The sequence below is a fragment of the Anthonomus grandis genome, chromosome 8, assembly GCF_022605725.1.
Source record: "Anthonomus grandis grandis chromosome 8, icAntGran1.3, whole genome shotgun sequence".
NCBI classification, from domain to species: Eukaryota; Metazoa; Arthropoda; class Insecta; order Coleoptera; family Curculionidae; genus Anthonomus; species Anthonomus grandis.
The window spans coordinates 19,795,850-19,819,274 of NC_065553.1; the positions used below are offsets into that span (position 1 = coordinate 19,795,850).

The 23,425-nt window shown below is 32.5% G+C and overlaps 1 protein-coding gene across 1 annotated transcript; it reads left to right on the forward strand.

Moving 5' to 3' along the window:
- Positions 1-836: 836 nt before the first annotated feature.
- Positions 837-23,188, forward strand: LOC126739310 (gamma-glutamyl hydrolase-like). The gene is made up of 8 exons (XM_050444937.1): positions 837-1,182; positions 1,441-1,710; positions 9,389-9,554; positions 13,510-13,560; positions 19,871-19,973; positions 20,038-20,167; positions 20,229-20,447; positions 22,798-23,188. The coding sequence occupies exons 2-8, from the start codon at positions 1,707-1,709 to the stop codon at positions 23,067-23,069; spliced, it is 945 nt and encodes a 314-aa protein (XP_050300894.1). The 5' UTR covers positions 837-1,182; positions 1,441-1,706; the 3' UTR covers positions 23,070-23,188.
- The last annotated feature ends 237 nt before the right edge of the window (positions 23,189-23,425 follow it).

Here is a 23,425-nt window from a genome sequence, read left to right on the forward strand (position 1 = left end):
CAATAATAATTATATAATTCGTACATTGCGCTTACACGTACCGCTATACCAAATGATTAACAAATTTCGTCAATAAAAGAGATAATTTGCTATAAAAACCAAATTTGGCAAGTATTTATAAAATATTTTTAAAATAATAATTGATCACACGCTGTAAATATTTTAAAAAATCAATAATCCATTTACTAATAATAGCTAAAATATCTTCTTATTAAATGTTTTTAATGCATATTGCACTTTTCTTCATCTAAAATATATACGCATCATAAAAACCTAATTAAATATAAATATGAATAGAAAAACTCTACATACATTGAAAATATCCTATTTTGAATTTGGCGGTTCGCATACCACGCCCTCGCGGATGCCGAAGCGCTCTCATTGGCTAGGCATATTTGTATTTTAACGTATGCTCGACCATATATATATACCCCCATATATATATGTATATATATATGTATACCCCCATGACCATATATATATGTATACCCCCTCAATATTATTCTATGCATACGACTGTTCGTGATTTCTGGTAAATATAATATGGCAGATACGTTGTAGTATCGCGATAACGGTTAAGAATTCAGAGGCCAATATGAAATTATTATCGGTTGGCGTAACTGAAATTTTCCAAAAATGTGAGTTACGTCACTTCGTGTTTTGTGGGCATCCGATATGTATCATGCAGTTTACTGGCCCAACCAGGTTATAGATAACCGAATTCTTCTCAATTCATACTATGACGTCGCAAAAGCACCTATTTATAAATCAATAACATACATGATATCACAATATAAAAGCAATTTAGCGGTCAAAATGTGATTTTAATGGTTTTTCACTAGTTTAAGGAATATTTTTATCAATGTCATTATTCCAGAGATCTAGTTAAATTTAAAACTCACGATAAATGTGCGATATTATAACATACAGTGAATTGAATTCAATGTTTTAAAACACGAAAAACCACCGCCCACTTTAGAGGGCGATGGCCTGGTGTTAGTGCGATATCATATCTGAACCTTGAGTTTATTATTTGTTTTCATGTGTATATAAACAATAAATAATATTTATATCATTAAATTGGTTTTGCCCGATAAATATATTCATTATAAGTAATTAATTATTTAATTTTTATTATTTATTGTAAGAAAACATTAGTGCTCCTATATTTCTACATGTATAGTAAGTTTAAAGTTCCAATTTTCCCGCCAAAAAATCCATTCCAATTATAATAATTATAAACGTCAGATTTTTACTATAACACTTTTTGAGCCACTCTATGTATATGTAGTTATGTTTACAATAATCGATTTTCTGGTGAATTCTTTTATTATATAATATCTAATTAGGTATTCTATATACGCACCGCTAATTTGCATATTTAAGCATATAAATAAAAACAAGTTTTTTTTCGATAAAAATATCCGCAATTAATTGTAGATTGAAATAGAAAAAGTTCCTATATTTGTTGATGTTTTTCCACAATAACATTGTAAATGGATAGCAATGAACCATAGTATAGTGAGCAATAAAATTGAAATGTAATTGCAAGGTGCTCCAATGCTTATTTGGTTTTGAACGACGCATATTGTGATTTGAAAAGTCAAGTTGTATATGCCAAGAAGTTTATATTTTTGGTTGAAGTGAAATGGCTAAGGTAAATGACATTGATGCAGTAGATTAAAAAGAAAGCAATACTAAGGGAAATGGGTAAGTTTTTACTAATTAAACAAGCTTAAAAATAGCATAAATTAACTGTAATTTTACTTTATTCAATATATAATTTTTATGACTATAAACTTTCACTGCGTGCTTGCCAAATATTTATACGTCCGATTAAATAACCACATGTTTACACGATGGCCTTAATACGCATTAGCTGCACTCCAAAATCGTTTTAAAAATCCTCATGATCGTAAAACTCGTTAATGATTCAGACCTTTTTTTTAAATTCGCATTACACTCTCCTGTAAACTACATACAAATTCCGATTGTTACCTTTTAATGTTGCCTACTTTCACTAAATAGAAAAGACTACGTACCTACATATAATTTTTTTTTTACATACTTGTTTGAAATTTGTCTTTACTGCTTGTAGTGTTATATAAATTCGGGGGGTGATAGTACTCCTAAAAATTTAAAAAAAAGTTCCTATAACTATAGGGCGGAAAATGCATATTAAGGGAGTTAGGGGCACTGAAAGGGTAAATTTAAAAAACGGTTTTTTGAAATTGTAGGCTTAAAAAACGAGATAAAATTTCGAAAAAAAATCCTCTGCCATAAATTTTGACCCAAAATCAAATGGTGATACTGAAAAATAATTTGGAAAATCGGAAAGGGTAGTTTTTGCAAGGGTAGGGGGTTAATTCGTGAATAACTTTTTTTAGGTTATTTTCTTCGCAACGTGGGTTCATTTTTTAAAAACTACATACTTTTTCCTACAAAAAAGGTACTCTTGTTGCACATCGCCCAGAACGATGGTTTTCGAGAAAATTGAAGGCAAAAAGTTTGCTCTGATGGGCTGCTAACTGGTTAAACAACATAAACTTATGAAAGTTATGGGGTTTCAAAAGTAAACAAGTAGTTATTAAATAATTAATTGAAAAATCTAAATTTCATGATTTTTAAAACATCGTATTGCTTTAAAAAAACGAAATAAACCAATTACCAAAATTCCTTATTAAATGCATACTTATTTGATTCATTAGCCTAGTTTACACCGCGAGTACCAAATATTCAGTACGCGGACTAAAACCTCTACATATTCTCAAACCTATTAAGTCACAATTTGGAATAATTTACGTGTAAACTTGTCAACTCGCGCACGTTGAGTTTGAGAATAGGGGATTGGGTCCGCGTATTGAATATTTGGTACTCGCGGTGTAAACTAGGCTAATGAATCAAATAAGTATGCATTTAATAAGGAATTTTGGTAATTGGTTTATTTCGTTTTTTTAAAGCAATACGATGTTTTAAAAATCATGAAATTTAGATTTTTCAATTAATTATTTAATAACTACTTGTTTACTTTTGAAACCCCATAACTTTCATAAGTTTATGTTGTTTAACCAGTTAGCAGCCCATCAGAGCAAACTTTTTGCCTTCAATTTTCTCGAAAACCATCGTTCTGGGCGATGTGCAACAAGAGTACCTTTTTTGTAGGAAAAAGTATGTAGTTTTTAAAAAATGAACCCACGTTGCGAAGAAAATAACCTACAAAAAGTTATTCACGAATTAACCCCCTACCCTTGCAAAAACTACCCTTTCCGATTTTCCAAATTATTTTTCAGTATCACCATTTGATTTTGGGTCAAAATTTATGGCAGAGGATTTTTTTTCGAAATTTTATCTCGTTTTTTAAGCCTACAATTTCAAAAAACCGTTTTTTAAATTTACCCTTTCAGTGCCCCTAACTCCCTTAATATGCATTTTCCACCCTATAGTTATAGGAACTTTTTTTTAAATTTTTAGGAGTACTATCACCCCCCGAATTTTTTTACACCATTTCAATGACACCCTGTATAAATGAGATGTTAAATCAGACCAGCTTTCCATTATGCCTACTTCATAGAAACCTGTATTTTTTATATACATATACCGGGTGTCTTAGGAAAGTGGTTCGTCCCAATAACTTTTTTAATTTTTAAGTTAAAAAAATGAAATTTGGTACGTCGGTGTAGCATCCAAATCGGGATTGGCTGACGTATTTAGTTGTTTTTTTGTCACTTTTCACAGCAATCTTTGGGTTTCCACCAAAGTTCTTTGGGACACCAATGAGCCACCCTGGTTCCATTTGAAAAAAATTAATTATAGCCGAAAATACGATTTTGCAAACTTAAGACACATCTAGGAAAGCTGTGAAAAACAAGAGTGAGTCAAATATATTTTTCTAGGACTACTTGATGTAAATTTAATGATTTTAAATTATTCCTGGCACTCTAGATTGAAATTTAAGTGTCAAAAGTTGACATATGGAGTATCATTTTTCTTAGAATGTCATTTTCTATTAAAATATGTCAAAAAAACTTGGGAGATCCGGTTAAACCGGAAGTGACAGAAAACAACTGAATACGTCTACCAATCCCAATTTCGGTACTACACCCACATACCAAATTTCATTTTTTTTAACTTAAAAATAAAAAAGTTATAAGGGCGAACCACTTTCCTAAGACACCCGGTATATGAGCAGTGATTATCTGGTATTTACGAAGAGATGGCGCTAAATGCGAATTGCTCCTTAGTAGTTTTACTTATTTAGGTCTTTTACTAATACCGTTGTTTGAATATTTGGGAATAATATACAGGGTGTTCCGATGATCATGTTACAAACTTCTAGGGCAGATAGAAAACGTCAAAAGAAAAACAAAAGTTCATATAAAGATGGGTCCGGAAAAGCTTCCTCAGGGAGCTAGAGCTCTTTGAAAATAACCTTTAAAAACTAGTTTTTTTCTAATAGCTCCGGAACTACTTTAGCTACCGCAACCAATTTTGGGAGGTAAATTATTGTTAGTACGTTTATTCTTTTGAACCTACTAAATAAAAAAAATATTTACCAGGGGCTTCAGAATCAGGGGGTATTTGGTAAATTTAGGCCCATTTCTTTAAGACTTTAATTTCTGCCCGTTTGGACATTAGATTATGATGTTCCTATGCTTTTTACATAAAAAAGGTGCTTTTCGTAAAAGTCGGTAAATGGTAAATATCACCGTTTTTGTGAAAATTGACAAAAAGCAAGTTAAGAGATACAAAAATGAATTACCTATTATTATTAATAAACAATTAAAAAAAAACTGGCGTAAATAAAAAATAAATGTTTAAAAAAAGTTAAGGTAGCCACTTTATTAAATTGGTACTCAAATTAATTAACTGTCACTTTAATTACCTTGAGGCATAAAACGTTTAAATGATTTTAAGTGTAATAAAAAACCAACAAATTAACAATTTTAGAAACATAAACAAATTTTATTAAAGATTGGTATTACAAAAATAAACTTAAAATATTAATTGCTCAAAATGCCGGCCACCACGATCGATACATTTATTGTATCTACGTACCATATTAAGGTTGACGTGGTTAAAAATATCAGACATGGTTTGGATTACTTCAGCAGCTGCGGAAATTCTGGCCACCAGGTCTTCTTCTGACTCGACTGGAGTTTCATATACGAGACTTTTCATATGCCCCCCAAAAAAAAATCTAAGGGTGTCAAATCTGGTGAGCGCGCTGGCCAGGTGACAGGGCCTCCGCGGCCAATCCAGCGCCTTCCAAAATGTTCATTTATAAACTCGCGGACAATAAGTGAAAAATGAGCTGGCGCTCCATCGTGTTGTAGCCATAAGTTCTGTCGTATATTTAGGGGCAGATCATCTAATAGTTCTGGCAGTATATTTCTTAAAAAATTTAAATAAATATTTCCCGTTAAACGAGGAGGCAACATGATTGGACCAATTAAGCGTTCTCCAACAATGCCGGCTCATATATTGACCGAAAACTTATGTTGATAGCTCCTAAAATGAATACCATAAGGGTTTTCCTCACTCCACACATGATTATTCTTAGAATTAAAAATGCCTTCTTTTGTAAATAAAGCCCCGTCAGTAAAAAGGACATATTTTGGAAATTGAGGTTCTTCCGTACACCGGTCACGAAACCACTGGCAAAAATTCACGCGGGGCATAAAATCATTGGGTCCTAACGATTGCACCTTTTGCAGGTGGTAGAGCCGAAGAAGCTGTTCCTTAACAACGTTCCATGCCCTAACATTATTTACATGCATCGCATCAGCTACTGTTGTTCCTTTGCGCGCCATTATCTTGGCGTTTTATTTTAACGGAGCCAGTCTCCCTGAGCCGTTGATTGACCCTTTCAAAAAGTGTGTGAGCTGGGATTCGCCTTTCGGGAAACCGCTCTTCATATAGTCGAGAAGCAGCTCTACCATTACATCGAACTTCCCCATAAATTAAAAGCATATCGGCGTATTTAGCAAAAGTTCCATTACTTAGTTCAAAATAATCATCCATTATTCTCAAAGAGACTTAAGTATATGAACAAAGGGGAGGAGAAAGTAAACTCAAAAGTCAAAGTCCAAGTCTCATAATCAAGCGTCTATTTAAAGGTTACGCGTTTCGCCGCATTAGGGCATCATCAGATCTAAGTAAGATTAACAAAATTAAATAATACGGAGCAGCACGCTAATTAACAGAAAAGACATACCTATCTAAATACAAAAAACTGCACACTGACTCACACTAACATAAAAATAAAATAAGTTTATACCATCGTGTATCGTTATTGACTAAAATATGAATTTTAAAACGCCAAATATCACATCCAGTAAATTTTTTACATATTATTTTATAAAGAATGAAAACAAATATAATTATGAAAGGAAAAAAATACAAAAAAGTTTTTCAAAAAACATAGGGACCGAATCAGAGACCATTGGGTCTAAAGTCTGAAGCATATACCTTGTCGCCAAACCGGGGTCATGATGTAGCATGCGAGTAATTACGTTATATGAGACAAGATTAAAATTTTTTATTGGAGATTATTGAAAATGAGATTAGGTTCGAAATTGAAGATATCATTGACACAATTTAATATTGGGCTTCTCTTAGCTCTTGTAATCTCCAGCTTTTCGAGGAGATCTAGTTTTTTACCCTTTCCACACTCATGTAATATAGTTACATCATCCGACACCGAAAAGTTATGACCAGTCGATAAAAGGTGATTTGCAAAGGCTGACTTTGTTTCTTTAATATCGGTGTCCTTACAATTGTTGAAAAGACTTATATGTTCTTTCACCCTAGTGGAAATTCTTCTACCAGACTGACCAACATACACAGCGGAACACTCACCACAATTCAAAGAATACACCCCAGATTTTAAAGTTTGCTCTATTTTATCCTTTGTGTTTATCAAGTGCTTTTTCAAAGTGTTTGCAGTTTTAAAAGCTATTGAAAGATTAAGATTATTTTTAAAGAGTTTTGCAAGTTGGAGAGATATTGAACCAAAAAATGTTAAAGATCTGAATTTGTTAAGATTTAAAGAATTGGAGTGTAAGATGTGGTAGGAGAATTTATATTTATTCATGTATACGAAAAAAAGTTTATGGTAGAAAGTGGAAAACCGTTATTAACTGCAAGCTGCTTTATTATGTTAAATTCTTTATAGAAAGATTCCTTGGATAGAGGAAGGGTGAACATCCTATATAATAAAGAGTTAAATGAAGCAAACTTGTGGGTATGTGGTGAGTTAGAAGTTAATTTAATGATGTTGTCAGTTGTGGATGGTTTCCTGTATATATCGATACACTTGGACTTTGGAGTTTACTTTCTCCTCCCCTTTGTTCCATTACTTAACCGTAATAAAGAGGGAATTAATATCATGTAAAAAATACTGACAGTGGCAATGAATTAGCATTATTATTATTATTAAAATAATTAATTCAGGTGCTGTATCTTAGTTTGGTTTTAGTTAATTTAAACAAAATCGGACTAAAGAAACCGACTTTTACTAAGAGCACCTTTTTTATGTAAAAAGCATAGGAACATCATAACCTAATGCCCAAACGGGCAGAAATTAAAGTCTTAAAGAAATAGGCCTAAATTTACCAAATACCCCCTGATTCTGAAGCCCCTGGTAAATTTGTTTTTTAGTAGGTTTAAAAGAATAAACGTACTAACAATAATTTACCTCCCAAAATTGGTTGCGGTAGCTAAAGTAGTTCCGGAGCTATTAAAAAAAAAAATCTAGTTTTTAAAGGTTATTTTCAAAGAGCTCTAGCTCCCTGAGGAAGCTTTTCCGGACCCATGTTTATATGAATTTTTGTTTTTCTTTTGACGTTTTCTATCTGCCCTAGAAGTTTGTAACATGATCAACGGAACACCCTGTATATCTCACACTAGTTGTCACACCATCGCTAATTCTAGAACACATGAATTTTTCCATAAATGTCTATATACGATTTAACAAACATGTTTCTTGAAGGCACCAAATATGGATTGGAAAATAAGTGCATTGAAGTCTTTAGGGATTTTGCGAATGAATTTGGCACTGTCCCGCTATCTGGACTGCCTCAGAAGTATGCAATTGGGGTTTCCGCGTTGACGCTCTTTGCAAATTAGCTTAGAAACAGAAAGAAATCAGTAAAAATAAGAGATTTCATGAGTACATCTACATATCTATCACATGAAGATGATCGATATCATCGCAATATAGTAAACATGCAAATAATTTTCTTAATATAATTTTTAACATTACAATAAACACAATCATAATACCTACAAGAGAAAACTCACGCGTGAGAGAACAAACAGATATCATGTATCGTTCCTAATGACCCAAGTTTAAGACAGTATACTAGAACGCTAATAAGCTAACTCTAAAAAGTAAACTAAAACCAGAATATATTTGGACACCTATGATGTCAATATTTGGAGGTATTCTTTTCGTTTAAAAGGGAATGTACTTCATTTTCAGTCATCTCATTTGTTAAGAGGAATTGAATTGATCTTTTAACAGTTAAAATTGACTACGAGCATTTTTTTGGTAAGCATTAGTGCTTAAATAATCAAAGCAAAGTGTTTTTTTTAATCCGATTCTTTCACACTGCATTTTGTCTGTATCGAGTATTCTGGTGAAACGTATATCCTGTATGACATTTTTTTTTATTCGAACAGCCATTGTCTAAAACAAATAACAATCTCACATCAAAAACATTCATTTCAGCAAACAGCAAGTCTGACGAGAACATTGTATCCTTTATTAAAATGATCTTTAGGATCCATTTTTGAGTAACCGCCTAAAGAGTTTAGGTGTGACTGTAGAACTCCTTCCGATGATATAAAACCATAGATTAAATGTCTTGATTAAATGACATTTGGTTGGGTTTTGTTTTACTAATTCTTTTAATCTTGGATTATTTATTATATCAAAGTGTATAAAACCCATATTATACAGAGGTGCTCAATATCGAAATTGATCAACAGAACTAGAAATACCCAAAGAAAATCAAAACTTAAAAATATATTTTTTTAATAAAACAGTTAATTTTTCCATGAGTTGGTCAAAATGATAAAAAACAATTGAACAATTATCATCATGAAGTCACTGGTTCGCAGAAATGCTGGCAAATTCGAACTGATAAATGATATTTGATTTGTCTTTCTTCAATTTAAACAATGTTTAAAATTGAACGTGTCATTTTAAGATAAACGGGTCATTTTATATTAAGTTGATGAATAACTATCGGTTTTTATCATTAAAGTATATGATGCCGCGCCGGTTTGATTTCGTAATCGTAAAGTAAATGGCAAATCATTCTCTCAGTTAAAATGAAACTGGCTTCATCATATTTAAAGATTTTTCTAATAAATGCATTTATAGCTTCGCCAACAATCGCCGAATCGAATGATGTTCCTATCATAGGCGTGTTATCCCAAGAAACTTATATAGTGTCATCGTATTTCCCGAATAAGACTTATGACAGTTATATTGCCGCTTCTTATGTGAAGTTTTTGGAAAGTGCCGGGGCCCGTGTTGTACCCATTTGGTGAGTTCTTGTGTTACTTATTGTAAGATTATGTTATTGCTACGATTATATATTACAAAAGGTTTGATCAAAAATCTCGAACTTATTATTTTAATATTGAAAACAGGTTACGCGTGTTTCGCTTTAAGGGCATCATCAGATCTGATCAAGAGCTTTTGAAAATTGAATTTTAAAAAAATAGTAACTTTAAGACGTGGACACTATGGATAGATTATGGTTATTAGCTATTTCGTATCCGTTTTTGAGTCTTTTTTTCGATGTTCCCGGTTATTGCGCATGCAAAAAAAATCAGTTGCAAGTATAAACGAAAATTTAACAGGTCTTTACATGCATGTAAAATTTATCTTATAACCTATATTTTCTGCACTGCTGCAAGATTCTTAAAAGGAGTGTTCAATAAACCCTATATTAAATTGTTTGCTTTAAATCTATAAAATAATTCGCAATAGAAAAATATAGACCGAACTTGGAAAACCGAATTCAAATTGACCAGAATTACATTAAAAACGTACGTACATAATTGACATTAATTGGGACAATACAACACTTGCTAATTTACCAACTATTATTCCCATATCCGGCTATTAATTATGCTATGCGGCAAGTGTTTGATAAAAAAAGAGGATTTATTAGCGGATTATTTATTCAAATGTGCCCAGCTTCACCATGGCTGAATTCTAAAGGTAGCACGTAAACTTCCATTTGAGTTTGTAAAACAAGAAAAAATGCCTTAGAGGATAACATCTTTTTTAAAGCAAAACCTAGATATTGCTGTAAAAACCTCTAAGGCCACTTCTCTTGCAAGATCAATATGATTAAATAGACCTAGTCCTAATTGCTTGGACCTATGAGTATATATAACTTGGATGAAATCAGGTTAACGACTGCACAAAATGCTGTCAAAGCTCTGGCTTAAAAGGGATGTAAACAGGTTGTTCAAGTTACTACGATCGAGAGAGGAGATCTATTAATGCGTATGGCAACTCAATACTCCCCTTTATGATATTTCCATTTGTCAATTCCAACCATTATATTATTCCTTTGATCATATAATGTATGAAGCTCACGTTAGCATCCGGGCAGTAAAATTAGCGAAAAGTAATGGCGCTGAATGATTGTAACAATATTGTAAACATCGAGAAACCAGCTGATTCTTCATCATTCCGGAATGACACAAGTCGTACACTGCACGACGCCTCGAAGGTTAGTGGCAATCTTCCGAAACAGCGTTCTGCCGAGTATATATGGAGCCGCATCGCCGAGAGTTGTCTGTTCTCGAATCGAAATAAAGTGTGCAAAAATACCAAAGCTGTTGGATTTAATAGTTGCTGAGTTAAAAAGAAAGCTAGAGGAAAGGGACTACAATACGATAGGAAATAAAGCTGACTTGCTTCGCAACGCATTACATGAGGAAGGCAATAACCCGACCAACTTTCTTTTTGCTGGTGCAAGTGATATCGGTCAAATGTTACATTGCTAGAAAATTCCACCAACCTGGAAGTGAAGTTACAAAAAAACCTTTACCATTATCAGGAATATAATTATCTATCATACACAACTGAAAAATCGGTGCCAAAAATCAGAGGAGTCCTTTGAAGTTGAAGCCGATATTGCACGTTTTGTTCGATTGGCATATCCAGATGTCCAGGAAAAGATCATAGTTTAGCAGTCCAAGCATCCCTCCGCGATGGTAAAATGAGGGAGAAATTACTACTAGCACACCCACCTAGCTACTAGATCCATTAACACGGGACATTGAATTCAAGGATGCCAAGAACACGAATAAGAGCCAGGCTCATGTCCGGCAAGTGATTCCAGAAGAGGACAACTTTGAGGAATCAGTCAAGCAAATGATAAGGACTTAATATGCGAGGACCAGAAATTAGAGTGTCGGAAGTATGGCAAGGCAGGTCACATCGAAGACACCATCTAGAAATTTCAGTCTTGCCAATCCGGAAAATTAAAGAAGCTGGACGCGAACGGGTTGTCGTCGACTTGTATTCGGCAAGGCCCAATAAAAATAAATACCGCAGTCTCCTCAGATCTCCTCGCTGCAGCACCAACAGTGTTTTTGTGGACGCGTGTATGGATGGAATCCTTCGCACTGTGCTGCTGGATAGAGGTGTGACAAAGACAATCATAAGACCCGACATAGTAAAATCTACAGCTAAGGTTCTAAGCGATAGGCGATCGAGCAAATGTCCGTGGTGAAACAAACGTCACGTTTTCCCATAGGAAAAGACACATTTGAACATCCTGTGAAAGTGGCTGAGGTAATCGTCGCAATGAATGTAATGGACACCAAATGCCTTGAGTTGAGCTTTAAGCAAAGAGTCCTGAAAATAGATGATGAGGAAGTTGTTTTGCATCGGGAAAGAAATTAAAGTGTTCAAGTCCTACCCTCGAAAGAAGCTTTGATACCAGATCGTTCGTTCTAGAGAGCTGCGTTGATAGCAAAGCAACGGAGGGTGAAGCAGTCATGTTTAAACCATGACGAGGCGCGGTTGGTCAAGGGATAGCAGTTGGAAAGACCCTTGGATGAGCTGAAAGGAGTATTCCTGTGAGGGTAATGAGTGTCAATTATTATTCTGTGCTGTTAAAGAAGGGTACGGAGCTAGGACACTGCTCTGCAGTTTTAGCAATGCTTCGACAAGTTGTGGCTATGGACATCAATGGCTTTCCAGCCATTCCCAAAGAATTAGACGAGCTGGTATTGTCCAGACCAAAGAAGGAGGCTGACACATTTGGTTCATAGATATCAAAATGGTTTTGATATTGGGAGCAATGGGAGGCTTAACATAGTCCAGCACAAAATCAATACAGGAAATGCTAGTGCCATAGGGCAGACAGCTCGAAGACTATAAAATTAATAAAATTATTGAAAGTATGATCAAGAAAGGGGTCATAGAATCATCTAGCAGTTCATAGTCTTTACCGGTGGTACTGGTAAATGAGAAAGGCGGCTCGATCAAATTCTGCGTAGATTACCGGCAGCTTAATAACGTGACTAAAAGGGACAGCTATCCTCTTCCTCGCATTGATGATACTTTGGGCACCCTGGCTGTATCGAAGATCTTTTCCACGCTGCATTTGGAAAACTGGATACCGGCAAGTTGAGTTGGCTCCGACCTTGGACAAATTGCAGAGATTCATTCTGGTCAGTGCGAGTCAACTGTACATTTTTTACCCAAGCACGGCAACCATTTTATTTTTCCTATTATATAAGATCAGTCTACTGTAAATTTTGATGATATTGTGTTTCATTTTCCTTCTCCAGTTGAGATTGCTGAAACTGCAAAGGCAAATAGCTTATATCGATTTAATATTGATTTGTAGTCTTATAATATCGAATCAAGCTTATAATGTTACTAGTTCTTTTTAAGTTAAGTCTTATATATTTGGAAGCATGAACGTGGTGCCCCTTTAATGTATTTAAGGTGCCTCGGTATAGGGTACTCTGCTCATATTTTATACTTATTAAAATGTGTAAGAAAAATCTAATTGTTTTGATATTTTCTTTCTGCAAAATATTTATTGTTCAAATATGTAGTCGTATTGGCACTTTAAAACGGAAGCTTTAAGTCAAATTATTCAACTTTTCTAAGAAATACATTAGATTTCCCATCATGGGTCTTGATACGTATACGTATCGTATTGTCCATTTGCAAATGGATTGTTATAAAATACTGAGTGAGAGATTTTAGATCCCGGATATATTTCCGGAACTATTTAGCATTATTTTTATATTTTCTATATCAAATTTGAACATAAATAGATAATAAAAGACCTTTATAAAATTGAAAGTATAAATCGACTTTTTCGTAGACGTACTGCGTCACTCCTTTGGGACCAAAAAGCCAGCATTTAAAAAAAATTGGGCCATAATTAATATTTCTATGATTATTTATTTCTTTTAACGTAGCATAACAAATAAAAAAAATTTTTTGCTTTTTAGGATTGGTCAGAATGAAGAATATTATCGCAGAGTCATTCAATACACGAACGGGTAAGTTAATTAAACAAAATAAACGAAAAAATCTTACTCCAGACGGGTTATTTTATCAATTTTGCGTCATACTCTCCCCCAATATTCAATACCTTTACTAATTTATTTGTTTTGGTGACACACATCTTAATTACAATACGTATAACGCGTTATAGGCTGGTTATTACTCAATATATTATTTTGAACAAAAAAAATGGCTTTTTCTATATGAGACTTATAAAAATAAATTCTTATATTTGACGTAACTTGTAAGAGGAAACGCCGAAACCGATACGTAGTAACATAATTTTATCTGCTAATGAATACTTTTAGTTAGGTAATATGGGCCATAATGGAAAATCCTTTCGATATAATTATTTCTGATGATTGTATTAATAATATAGATTAACCTAAAGGCACTTGGTAAACGCCATCATTTTTGGAAAATTAGTTTAAAATTGTTTCTAAAATCACGGTTTTTTTTTGGTTTTTGATTAGGAAAAAAAACATATTTAGGGAATACATTTGGTTTGGTCAGAAATCGATATACTAGTTTGAGATTTCCATTATAAAAACGACTACAGATTTTATATTATAGTATAATTACTAGCATAATGGATCTCCAGTAATTAAAAAATACAAATATTTGAGAGAGTAGTAAACGAAATGGTGTATAATATAAACTGTATACTATACAGGGTGCCTCCGATTAAGTCGGCACTATTGGTATCTTTGTTAATATTTAAGATACAGGGTCGGTTAAATTAGCAAACTAGTAGGATTTTTTCTGTTGATTAAAGTAGTGAAAACAGAAAAAAAATTGAACATCGCGTTTTCGAGAAAATGTGAAAAATGTACTTTTGTTAAATGGAATCCCCTGTATATTTTTACATAAATCAAAAGATAATAATTTTCTTAATAAAAAAGTTACACTAATAGCCTAAACCTAAAAATAACAAAGTTATAGCGATATTAACAATTTTGTCAAATTTAGGCAAGTTGGCTTTGAACTTTTTGAGAGCAAAACAAATAAATCATTGTTTGAATAATAAAATGACAGTAGCCGTAGAGATTTTATTAAATAAAGAAATACTGACAGTTACATGTTAGCAAAGTTTGTGATTTTTGTAAAATCTAAATTAGTAAAATGAGAATGTTACCTTGTATGTCGAAAAAATAGTGACAGAGCGCTAGAAGAGAACCGCCAGAGATTCCAGACTCGTAACTTGCCAAACCGTAGATACTCTTTAATTCTCTACAAAAAATTTAGAAGTAACGAAAACGTGTTTAAAAGAACTAGAAGAAGGAACCAATTTATAGTAAGCGAGGATGTTGAAATTTCTATTTTGGCATATTTTGAAGCTCATATGGAAAACTCAACTAGAGATTTAGCAAGAGCTTACGGTGTGAGCTTAGTGACAATTTGGCGGGTCTTAAAGAAACACAAATTTATGCCATATAAGTATCGACCAGTACAAACATTGTTGCCTGGCCATAACGAAAGAAGACTTGCTTTTTGCAACTAATTACGTAATGTATATGAAGCTAATGATAATATTTCAAACCGTATAATTTGGAGCGACGAAGCTAATTTTTCAAACAAAAGTATGTTTAACCGTAAAAATGTACACTGTTGGTCCCAAGAAAATGTTTTCCTTACTGATCCCAGAAATCCTCAAAATCAATTTAGTATAAACGTTTGGTGCGGTTTAATAGGAAGCCAAGTAATAGGACCTGTGTTTTATGATGGCACTTTGACTGGAAGGAGATATGTTGATCTCATATTATCTGGAGCGCTGGAAGATTATTTGGATAATGTTAACTTAGAGAGACCGCAACAAATCTATTTTCAACAGGATGGAGCACCTCCCCATCAACTAAATAATGTAAGAATATTACTTAATAGACTGTCTGACGATAAATGGATTGCGACACGTAGCCCGATTCGTTGGCCACCTAGGTCACCAGACCTAACCCCTCTAGATTTTTATTTTTGGGGTTACATAAAAAATTATGTCATAAAAAAATACAGAACCGTTGATGAACACATATTAGGCAAATAATTGGATCAATAAATAGAACATCAATCTTAAAAGCTAGATGACGTGTGCTTAAGTGTGCTCAAAAATGTATTGAACAAGATGGCGATATTTTTGCTCATTTATTGTAAATTAGTAGTTTTACTTGATCTTATTTATATCAAAGCCAACTTGCCTAAATTTGACAAAAATATTAATATCGCTATAACTTTGTTATTTTTAGGTTTAGGCTATTAGTGTAAATAAACTTTTTTATTTGGAAAATTATTATCTTTTGATTTATGTAAAAATATACAGGGGATTCCATTTAACAAAAGTACATTTTTCTCATTTTCTCGAAAACGCGATGTTCAATTTTTTTCTGTTTTTACCATTTTAATCAACAGAAAAAAACCTACTAGTTTACTAATTTAACCGACCCTGTATCTTAAATATTAACAAAGATACTAATAGTGCCGACTTAATCGGAGGCACCCTGTGTATTATACTATAAATTGATCTAAATATACCTGCATAACCGACTCGTTCGCTACCAGCGTCGCATAATATATGAGGAGTTTAGGTGCAAAATCGGGTATATTCAAATAAACAAGTTGTGCGTATTCTATTGCACTTTTTGTTATCTATTCTAGTAATTGTTTGTACGTTAATAAGTACGTTAATAAGTTGTGATTCCACGCGATTTTATAACTCCTATATAACTAGTCAAAAAAAGTGTTCTTTTAGTGTTTTAAGTTCATAAGACATCCATTAAGACATCCAGTCACTACAACAAAAGAAAAATACGTTGAAATATATTCGGAAGTGGGTTTGGTAAAAACACTGGGCCTTGACTGGTAAATGTATAATGTTAAAGAACTGGAAAAGTCATGTAAAAAAATAAAGGAAATTTCAGAATGCAAAAGAATTTACTAAAAATAATTGAGCATGAACATAACAAAACCACTGATAAAATTAAGATGTCTCAATTTTATCGGTTTACATCATTGGGTGACACAGTTTGGGAATCATTTCTTAAGAAGGGAAACTCAGAAGACAAAATACAGCTTAGCACGCTACCACTAGGTAATTCCATACCAGAAAAAAAGTTTAAATTATTTGACGGAGCATTTTAGGGATGATTGGCGAAACAGGGAAGATTTTTTGTGGTACAAAAACCTATTACATAGTAGCAATACCGGAGCCCATGTGGATACTTCGCTAAATTTTGAATGAGCTATGCAAACTGGATCAAGTCAAATTAATTAACTTGATCCAGTTTGTTTAAAGAGAAATAAATATATATTTTTGCTTACTATGTCTCATTTGTGTGTAAATACGCATTTATACAAACTTTTATTGCTAATAATGACGAAATGTTAATTTTTTGTTTGTTTCTTTTTATGCAAATTAATCAATCAACCCCGCTTAATTAAAGCTATTTTCTTAAAATATTACTATTTTAAATATAAATACACAGGGTGTTTTTCGCGTTTCCTGAAAATTTTCTGAAAGTGGATATATCCGGTTATGCACGCGAACTTCTCATATGCGACACATCGGTTCGCAAATGTGTGGCGTGACTGCCTTATCAGTTTTTACTACGGTATTGCACTATTTTTGAAGCAAAAACAGATTTAATAGGTTATAGAACAATTTTCCATGATTCCAATGATAGGTCTAAGGATAATAACATTTGTTAGTCCATGAGAAGCAGTTGAATTTGGCAGTTCAGTGTTGGAAGTATTAAAGCAAATTGAATTGGTTTATACATTTATTTAAATATTAAAATTACACTTATTTAGCGTAAGTAGATAGATATGCGATATAATAATATATTGTTTAACTGCATATTCTTCCTTAGAATATATTTTTTGCGTTTACACGATATCAACCCTACGTAAGAAATCCACAATGAAGAAAAGGTGTGTTATATATTCAAGTGAAGAAGTTATAACTGAAATTACAAATAAATCAAATGAAAACTATAGCTTTTCGGACTATGAGGATAGGAGCAGCTCATCAAGCTGCAGTGAAAGTGAAAATTTTGAAGACAATTCAAATAATACTAACGGCGGCAGTAGTATCAATGTTTCAGAAAGTAATTCACAGTGGAGTTCACAGAAGTAGATTCGCAGATCCAGCATTACATCCTATTTTATTGGCAAAGAAGGATTTAAAGTGAATTTATTTCCAAATAGTACAACTTCAGAGAATTTTTGATTATTGTTTGATAATAATTTATTTGAAAAAATTGTGGAATGAACAAACATCCACGCTAAAATATTATTAGATACAGCAAATATTTCAAGTGAATCCAATTTAAAGAATTGGAAAAACGTTACGGTAGATAAGATGAAGAAATATTTAGGTTTGTATATTTTAATAGACAATATTCGTATGCCTAATCTCAAGGTGTATTGGAGTAATGATATTCTGTACTATCACCCTATATTTGGACAAACTATGTGCAGAAATAGGTTTGAATGTATACTTCGTTGCCTGAGATTTTATGATGAAGCATCAAATAAAACCAGTCGCCATTATAAAATATCCGAGGTGTTAGATCATCTGATCACAAATATTGAAAACGTTTATTATCCTGGAGAAAACTTATCTTTAGATAAAGCGTTACTATTATGGCGAGGTCGTTTACTATTTAGACAATATATTCCACTAAAAAAGCTAAATTTGGAATAAAAATCTATGAATTGTGTACTCCTGATGGTTTCGTCTTGAATTTTTTTATATATTGTGGAAAAGAGACGGTTAGTAATTAAAATGGTCATGCTTATAGTATTGTGTATAAGTTGCTACAAAATTATTTGGGAAAAGGGCACACAGTTTACATGGACAACGATTATAACAGTGTGCAATTAGCCGCTTCGCTTTATAGAGACCAGACACACGTTGTCGGAACTCTTAGGAAAAATCGTAAAGGTAATCCAAAATGTGTAATTGCCAAAAATCTAAAAACAGGAGAATCTGTTTTTGCTAGGAACAATAATATATTGGTGCAAAAATGGAAACCCAAACGAGATGTCTTAACAATATCCACTAAACATAATGCTTCATTCAAAGAGGTTAAGTCTAAAAATGGGAAATTAGTAAATAAGCCTTCTACTATTGTAGATTATAATTGCAATATGTTGGGTGTAGATAGATCAGACCAAATGATCTCCTACTATTCTTCTCCTCGGACGACGTTACGATAGTATACCAAATTATTTTTTCATGTAATGGATATTTCAATTTGGAATGCTTGCTTCTTACATAACAGAACTCATTCCAGTAAAATGAATTACTTAGAGTTCAGAAATGATTTTGCCAAAAAATTACTGAATGCTAATAACATAATAAATGTGCTTCCATTTAATAACAAAACATCAGAAACAAAACATTTTCCTAAAAAACTGGATAGAAGAATAAGATGCCGAGTATGTAGCACGGATAGAAGAAGCTGCGGAAAAAAACTTTTTATTCCTGCGGAATTTGTAAGACAAATAATGGATTACCCATTGGCCTATGTGTTGATGAATGTTTTCAAATTTTTTAAAAAAAATTTGAAAACATTCATTTTTTTTTTTAAATTTGAAATTTTGTTTGTTTATTCAACCATTACTATATAATTACATTCCTTTCACTAAATACATATAACATGTGGTCCTTTAGATATCCCTAGACCAGCGTCGCAAATATGCGTCAGGTTGAAAAATAGCTTAATTTGCTTTATTTCAATGCTATAAATATAATATTAAAAACTCTGATGCCATTTAAAGTCATTTCATAAGAAAAATTTCCATGGCCTGTGGAACTAAGGAAATTAATAACAGCTTAGCGCATTAGCTTAGTACTTCATCTGTAAAAAATACTTTATCAAAAAAGAAACAAAAACTGAAAAAATATGGAACTACATTCAAGGTATACAGTTATGAAACAGTATGAAAACAGTTTCAAGCAAACTTGAAGTTTTTGTTTTTCATCCATAGATGTTATAATTTTTCTACTGATTGATCCCTCTTTTAACTTGTCATCTAAGATTCTTGTTCTATTGTGTTTTTAATATTTTTTCATTGAGATACCCATTAAGCGACTTCAGAATTCAAATGAGCTTATCATATTTGGTTACAAACACGTTATTAGACGATATGCGACAGATCCGACGAAAAGTCAACCTAATTACTTTTTCCTATTTTAGCATTGGAACCCAGGAAATTAGAAAAAAATTAGTAGTATATGATATCTCCTCAATTTTTAATCCAATATTGTCAGATCCAGTACGTACGAGTATTAACAAAATATATGTATTTTAGAATATTTTTTCCTGGTGGTGGAACCTATTTCAACGAAACGGGTGGATACGGTGAAGCCGCCACTCAGCTATACAAAATTGCGCTTGAACAGAACAATAAAGGGGTAAGATTTATATTTATTATTTATACCTTTGTAGGTTTTTAAGAGATTTATAAATTTTTTTTAGGTTTATTACCCAATTTGGGCAATATGTCTTGGGATGCAAGGCTTAATGTATGCAGCTCTTAACGGTACTAAAGATATTAGGGTGGCTTGCAGTTTAGTAAACGAAGCGGTTTCATTGGATTTTGTGGAAGGTAACTTATGGGAAAAAAGAATTATTATGTCGACAGAATATTAAAAGTTTTTTTTCTATAGATTATCAGAAAAGCAAAATGTTTAGAAATGCCCCTAAAGAAATCACTGACATTTTAAGTACTGAGAACGCCACTTACAATCTACATAGATATTGTCTGACGAAAGCAGTATTAAAAGAGAACGACTTGCTGGATTCTTGGAGGATTGTGGCTACTAACAAGGATATTAATAATTTGGAGTTTATTAGCGTTATGGAGCATAAGGATTTTCCTTTTTATGGTTTGTATGAAAATTTTTTTTTTAAATACGTGAGATAGGTATATGAAAGTTTTGTCAATTTATTTTGTCGGATTCAGGACGCATTTACATTCCCTTTAATATTTCTGGACCACTAAAAATGTGTTGGCTTTGCTAACAGAAAGAAAGTTCATTTATGCATACAGGGTGTTGCTGATAGTATAAAAAACAGAGAAAATCATTTAATGGGACACTTCTTTATTTTGTTTTAATAAATTAAAGGGTAAATATAGGATGCCCGTTAAAACCAGGTTATTTGAATTTAAGCATATCACACTGAGAAAAAATCATAATTTAAATTAAGGCCGGACCTGTCTCTGTCTTACATAGCATTTTTGCTATAAATTTATCATTGTTTCACTTTTACTATTTATCCTATTTTTTTTTCTAAATAAAAATAAAAATTGAATAACAGTGCCAATTTGTCACAGCACAATGAGTTTGAGAGAGGACAGAGGTAAACTTATGGTTAAAATAATTTATCAGATAGAGATAGGTTAAATTAAAACCCTGTGTTTGAAGGGTAACGAAGTTTACAATAAAGAACGGTATTTTCTGTTGCACTTATATTTTTTAGTTTTAAATTTAATTTGATCGAGTGTCACTTTCTCGCGGTTACTGTGGTATTTTAATTTTTATTTCTAATAGTACAGTTTTCGTAAGAGTTTCTAGAATTTCAAAAGGTTTTGAAATTCTAGAAAGAGTTTTTATAATTTTGTGAAATAAATCACAAATTAAAGTGAGAATTAATAACCATATATAGATAAAAAAATTATTTTTTATTTTTTGCTTTGTACAATTATAACCTTAAAATTATTGTATTTATGTACTGTGAAGTGTGTGGATGGCTTCTAAAGGTTTTTTATTGTTTAATGTAAGTTTTTCGTTTTATTTAAGTAGTGTTTTTATTTTAGGCCTGATGATGCTCTAACTAGAGCGAAACACGTCTAGCCCGTTTAATTACATGTTGTGACTTTGTGTTTTTCTTTGTTTTTCGTCAATATTAAAATAAGATAAAGTTGTGCACCATTTGCTCAAACTCATAACAAAACTTAATTAGCTTGATAATTGAATTAAAAAAAAAGAAGTTTTATTACTTTGAATTAAGAAAAACGATTCAGAATAACGTTGAAAACTTTTCCAAATTATGAGCTATAAAAGTGATACATTTCTTATTAAAAGCTTTTCTTCTGTTCCCTGTCATCCTTACTGTTAGCGGCAAAATGTTATAATTTTAGATTGCCTTTAAAGATTTTAATGCATTTTCGTAAGAACTATAGCTTCATCCTTTCACTATAACTAGATGCAAACCGTATTGCCGAAGTCAGCGATGCAGCTCAGTTATGGCTATCGGAGTGGGACTAGTTTTCACCATTAAAAAAAAATAGGTCAACTTCTGATAGCCATATTTTTTGTTTCTCAACCAATTGGATGAAGCCGAGTATACTGGCATATAGCTTCATCCTTTCACTATGACTAGCCGCAAACCGCATTGTCGAGGTCAGCGATGCAGCTGAGTTATGGCTATCGGAGTGGGACTAGTTTTTACCATTTAAAAAAAAAATTGACTTTGAGGTCAAAAAGAAAATATAAGATAATTTTTTTAGAAAAAATTAATAGCAGTTTCGTAATGTGCGGGTCGAAATTTATAAGAATTCAAATTTTCAAAAAGATTTGAAAGATTTTTTTTTTCTTCGAACTTTGAAAATTTTGACGACCTTGATTTTGTAAACTATTGATGACCACTGGATTCTACGGAAAAAAATCTATAAGAATAAGTTTTTTCTTTTACAAAAACTATAAAAATAACGGAGATACGACGGAGGTCCCAAAATGCAAAAATTTCAAAAATGCCCTGTATCTTAAAAAACGGCATCTTTAGTTTTACGAAAAAGTAGCACAGTGTCATACACAGTGTGAAAACCGCAACTCTCTATCTCTAAAAATAACGGAGAAATCCTGCAAAAGTACCCAAAATGGGACACTGTACAATATGATCAGTATTACCAAATCAATCAGGCTAATTAAGCTAAATTTTCTGAGAAAATGTACACATTTTCTACTACCTTGTTCTTGTCTCTTAGTTTATTCATTTTTTTCATAAGAGAATAAACTCAAGTTGAATGCCGTGGCCTCCTGATCAAGACCGTCAAACATATACAGTGAACCAGCTTATTATTGAATAATAATTATTTTCTACTTCTAAGTAAACAAATCTATCTCCCTGTTAGTACTGAACATGATGGCATAAAAAATCAGCATATGCAGACCAAAATCATTAAGTAAAGATTTTAATAAAAATTATCAAATAAGTAAATACGAACTCTTTCAGGTGTCCAGTTCCATCCAGAAAAGAACCAGTTCGAGTTCAAGAAAGGAAAACATTTTCCACATTCATTTAACAGTATCAAGACCGCTCAGTATTTCGCTAATTTTTTCGTCAATGAATGCCGTAAGAACGCCAACAAGTTTCCCAATGAAACCATAGAAGCCGAGTCTCTGATATACAACTTTTCACCGAAATACACTGGCCTAAAAAGTGGATATTATGAGCAAATTTACGTTTTCTTAAAGTCGGATTTTGAGAGGGTACAGCTTCTGTAAACTCGAGAAATATGTGTCATATATTATAAATATTTTTTGCGTGATAAATCTTATGTTGTTAGGACACCTATCATGTTACCCTTAACTTAATACTAATAAAATATTATTTTTCCCATCAATCAGCATATCTATGTCCACGGATGTCACGTTTTTTATCATGTTTGTTATCAGGAAACATTTCATTCTTCCGATCGTTACGTATACTCCCTTGTCCGAAACAGATTTGGATTAAATTCGATATGTCAGTGTTCATTTCATTTGCAGGGGAGATTTTATCGACATAAATTTCATATACAGTGTGTCCGTTTTATGGTGTAGTTTACTATTAAGCTAGAATATTAGCCAATCTAATATAA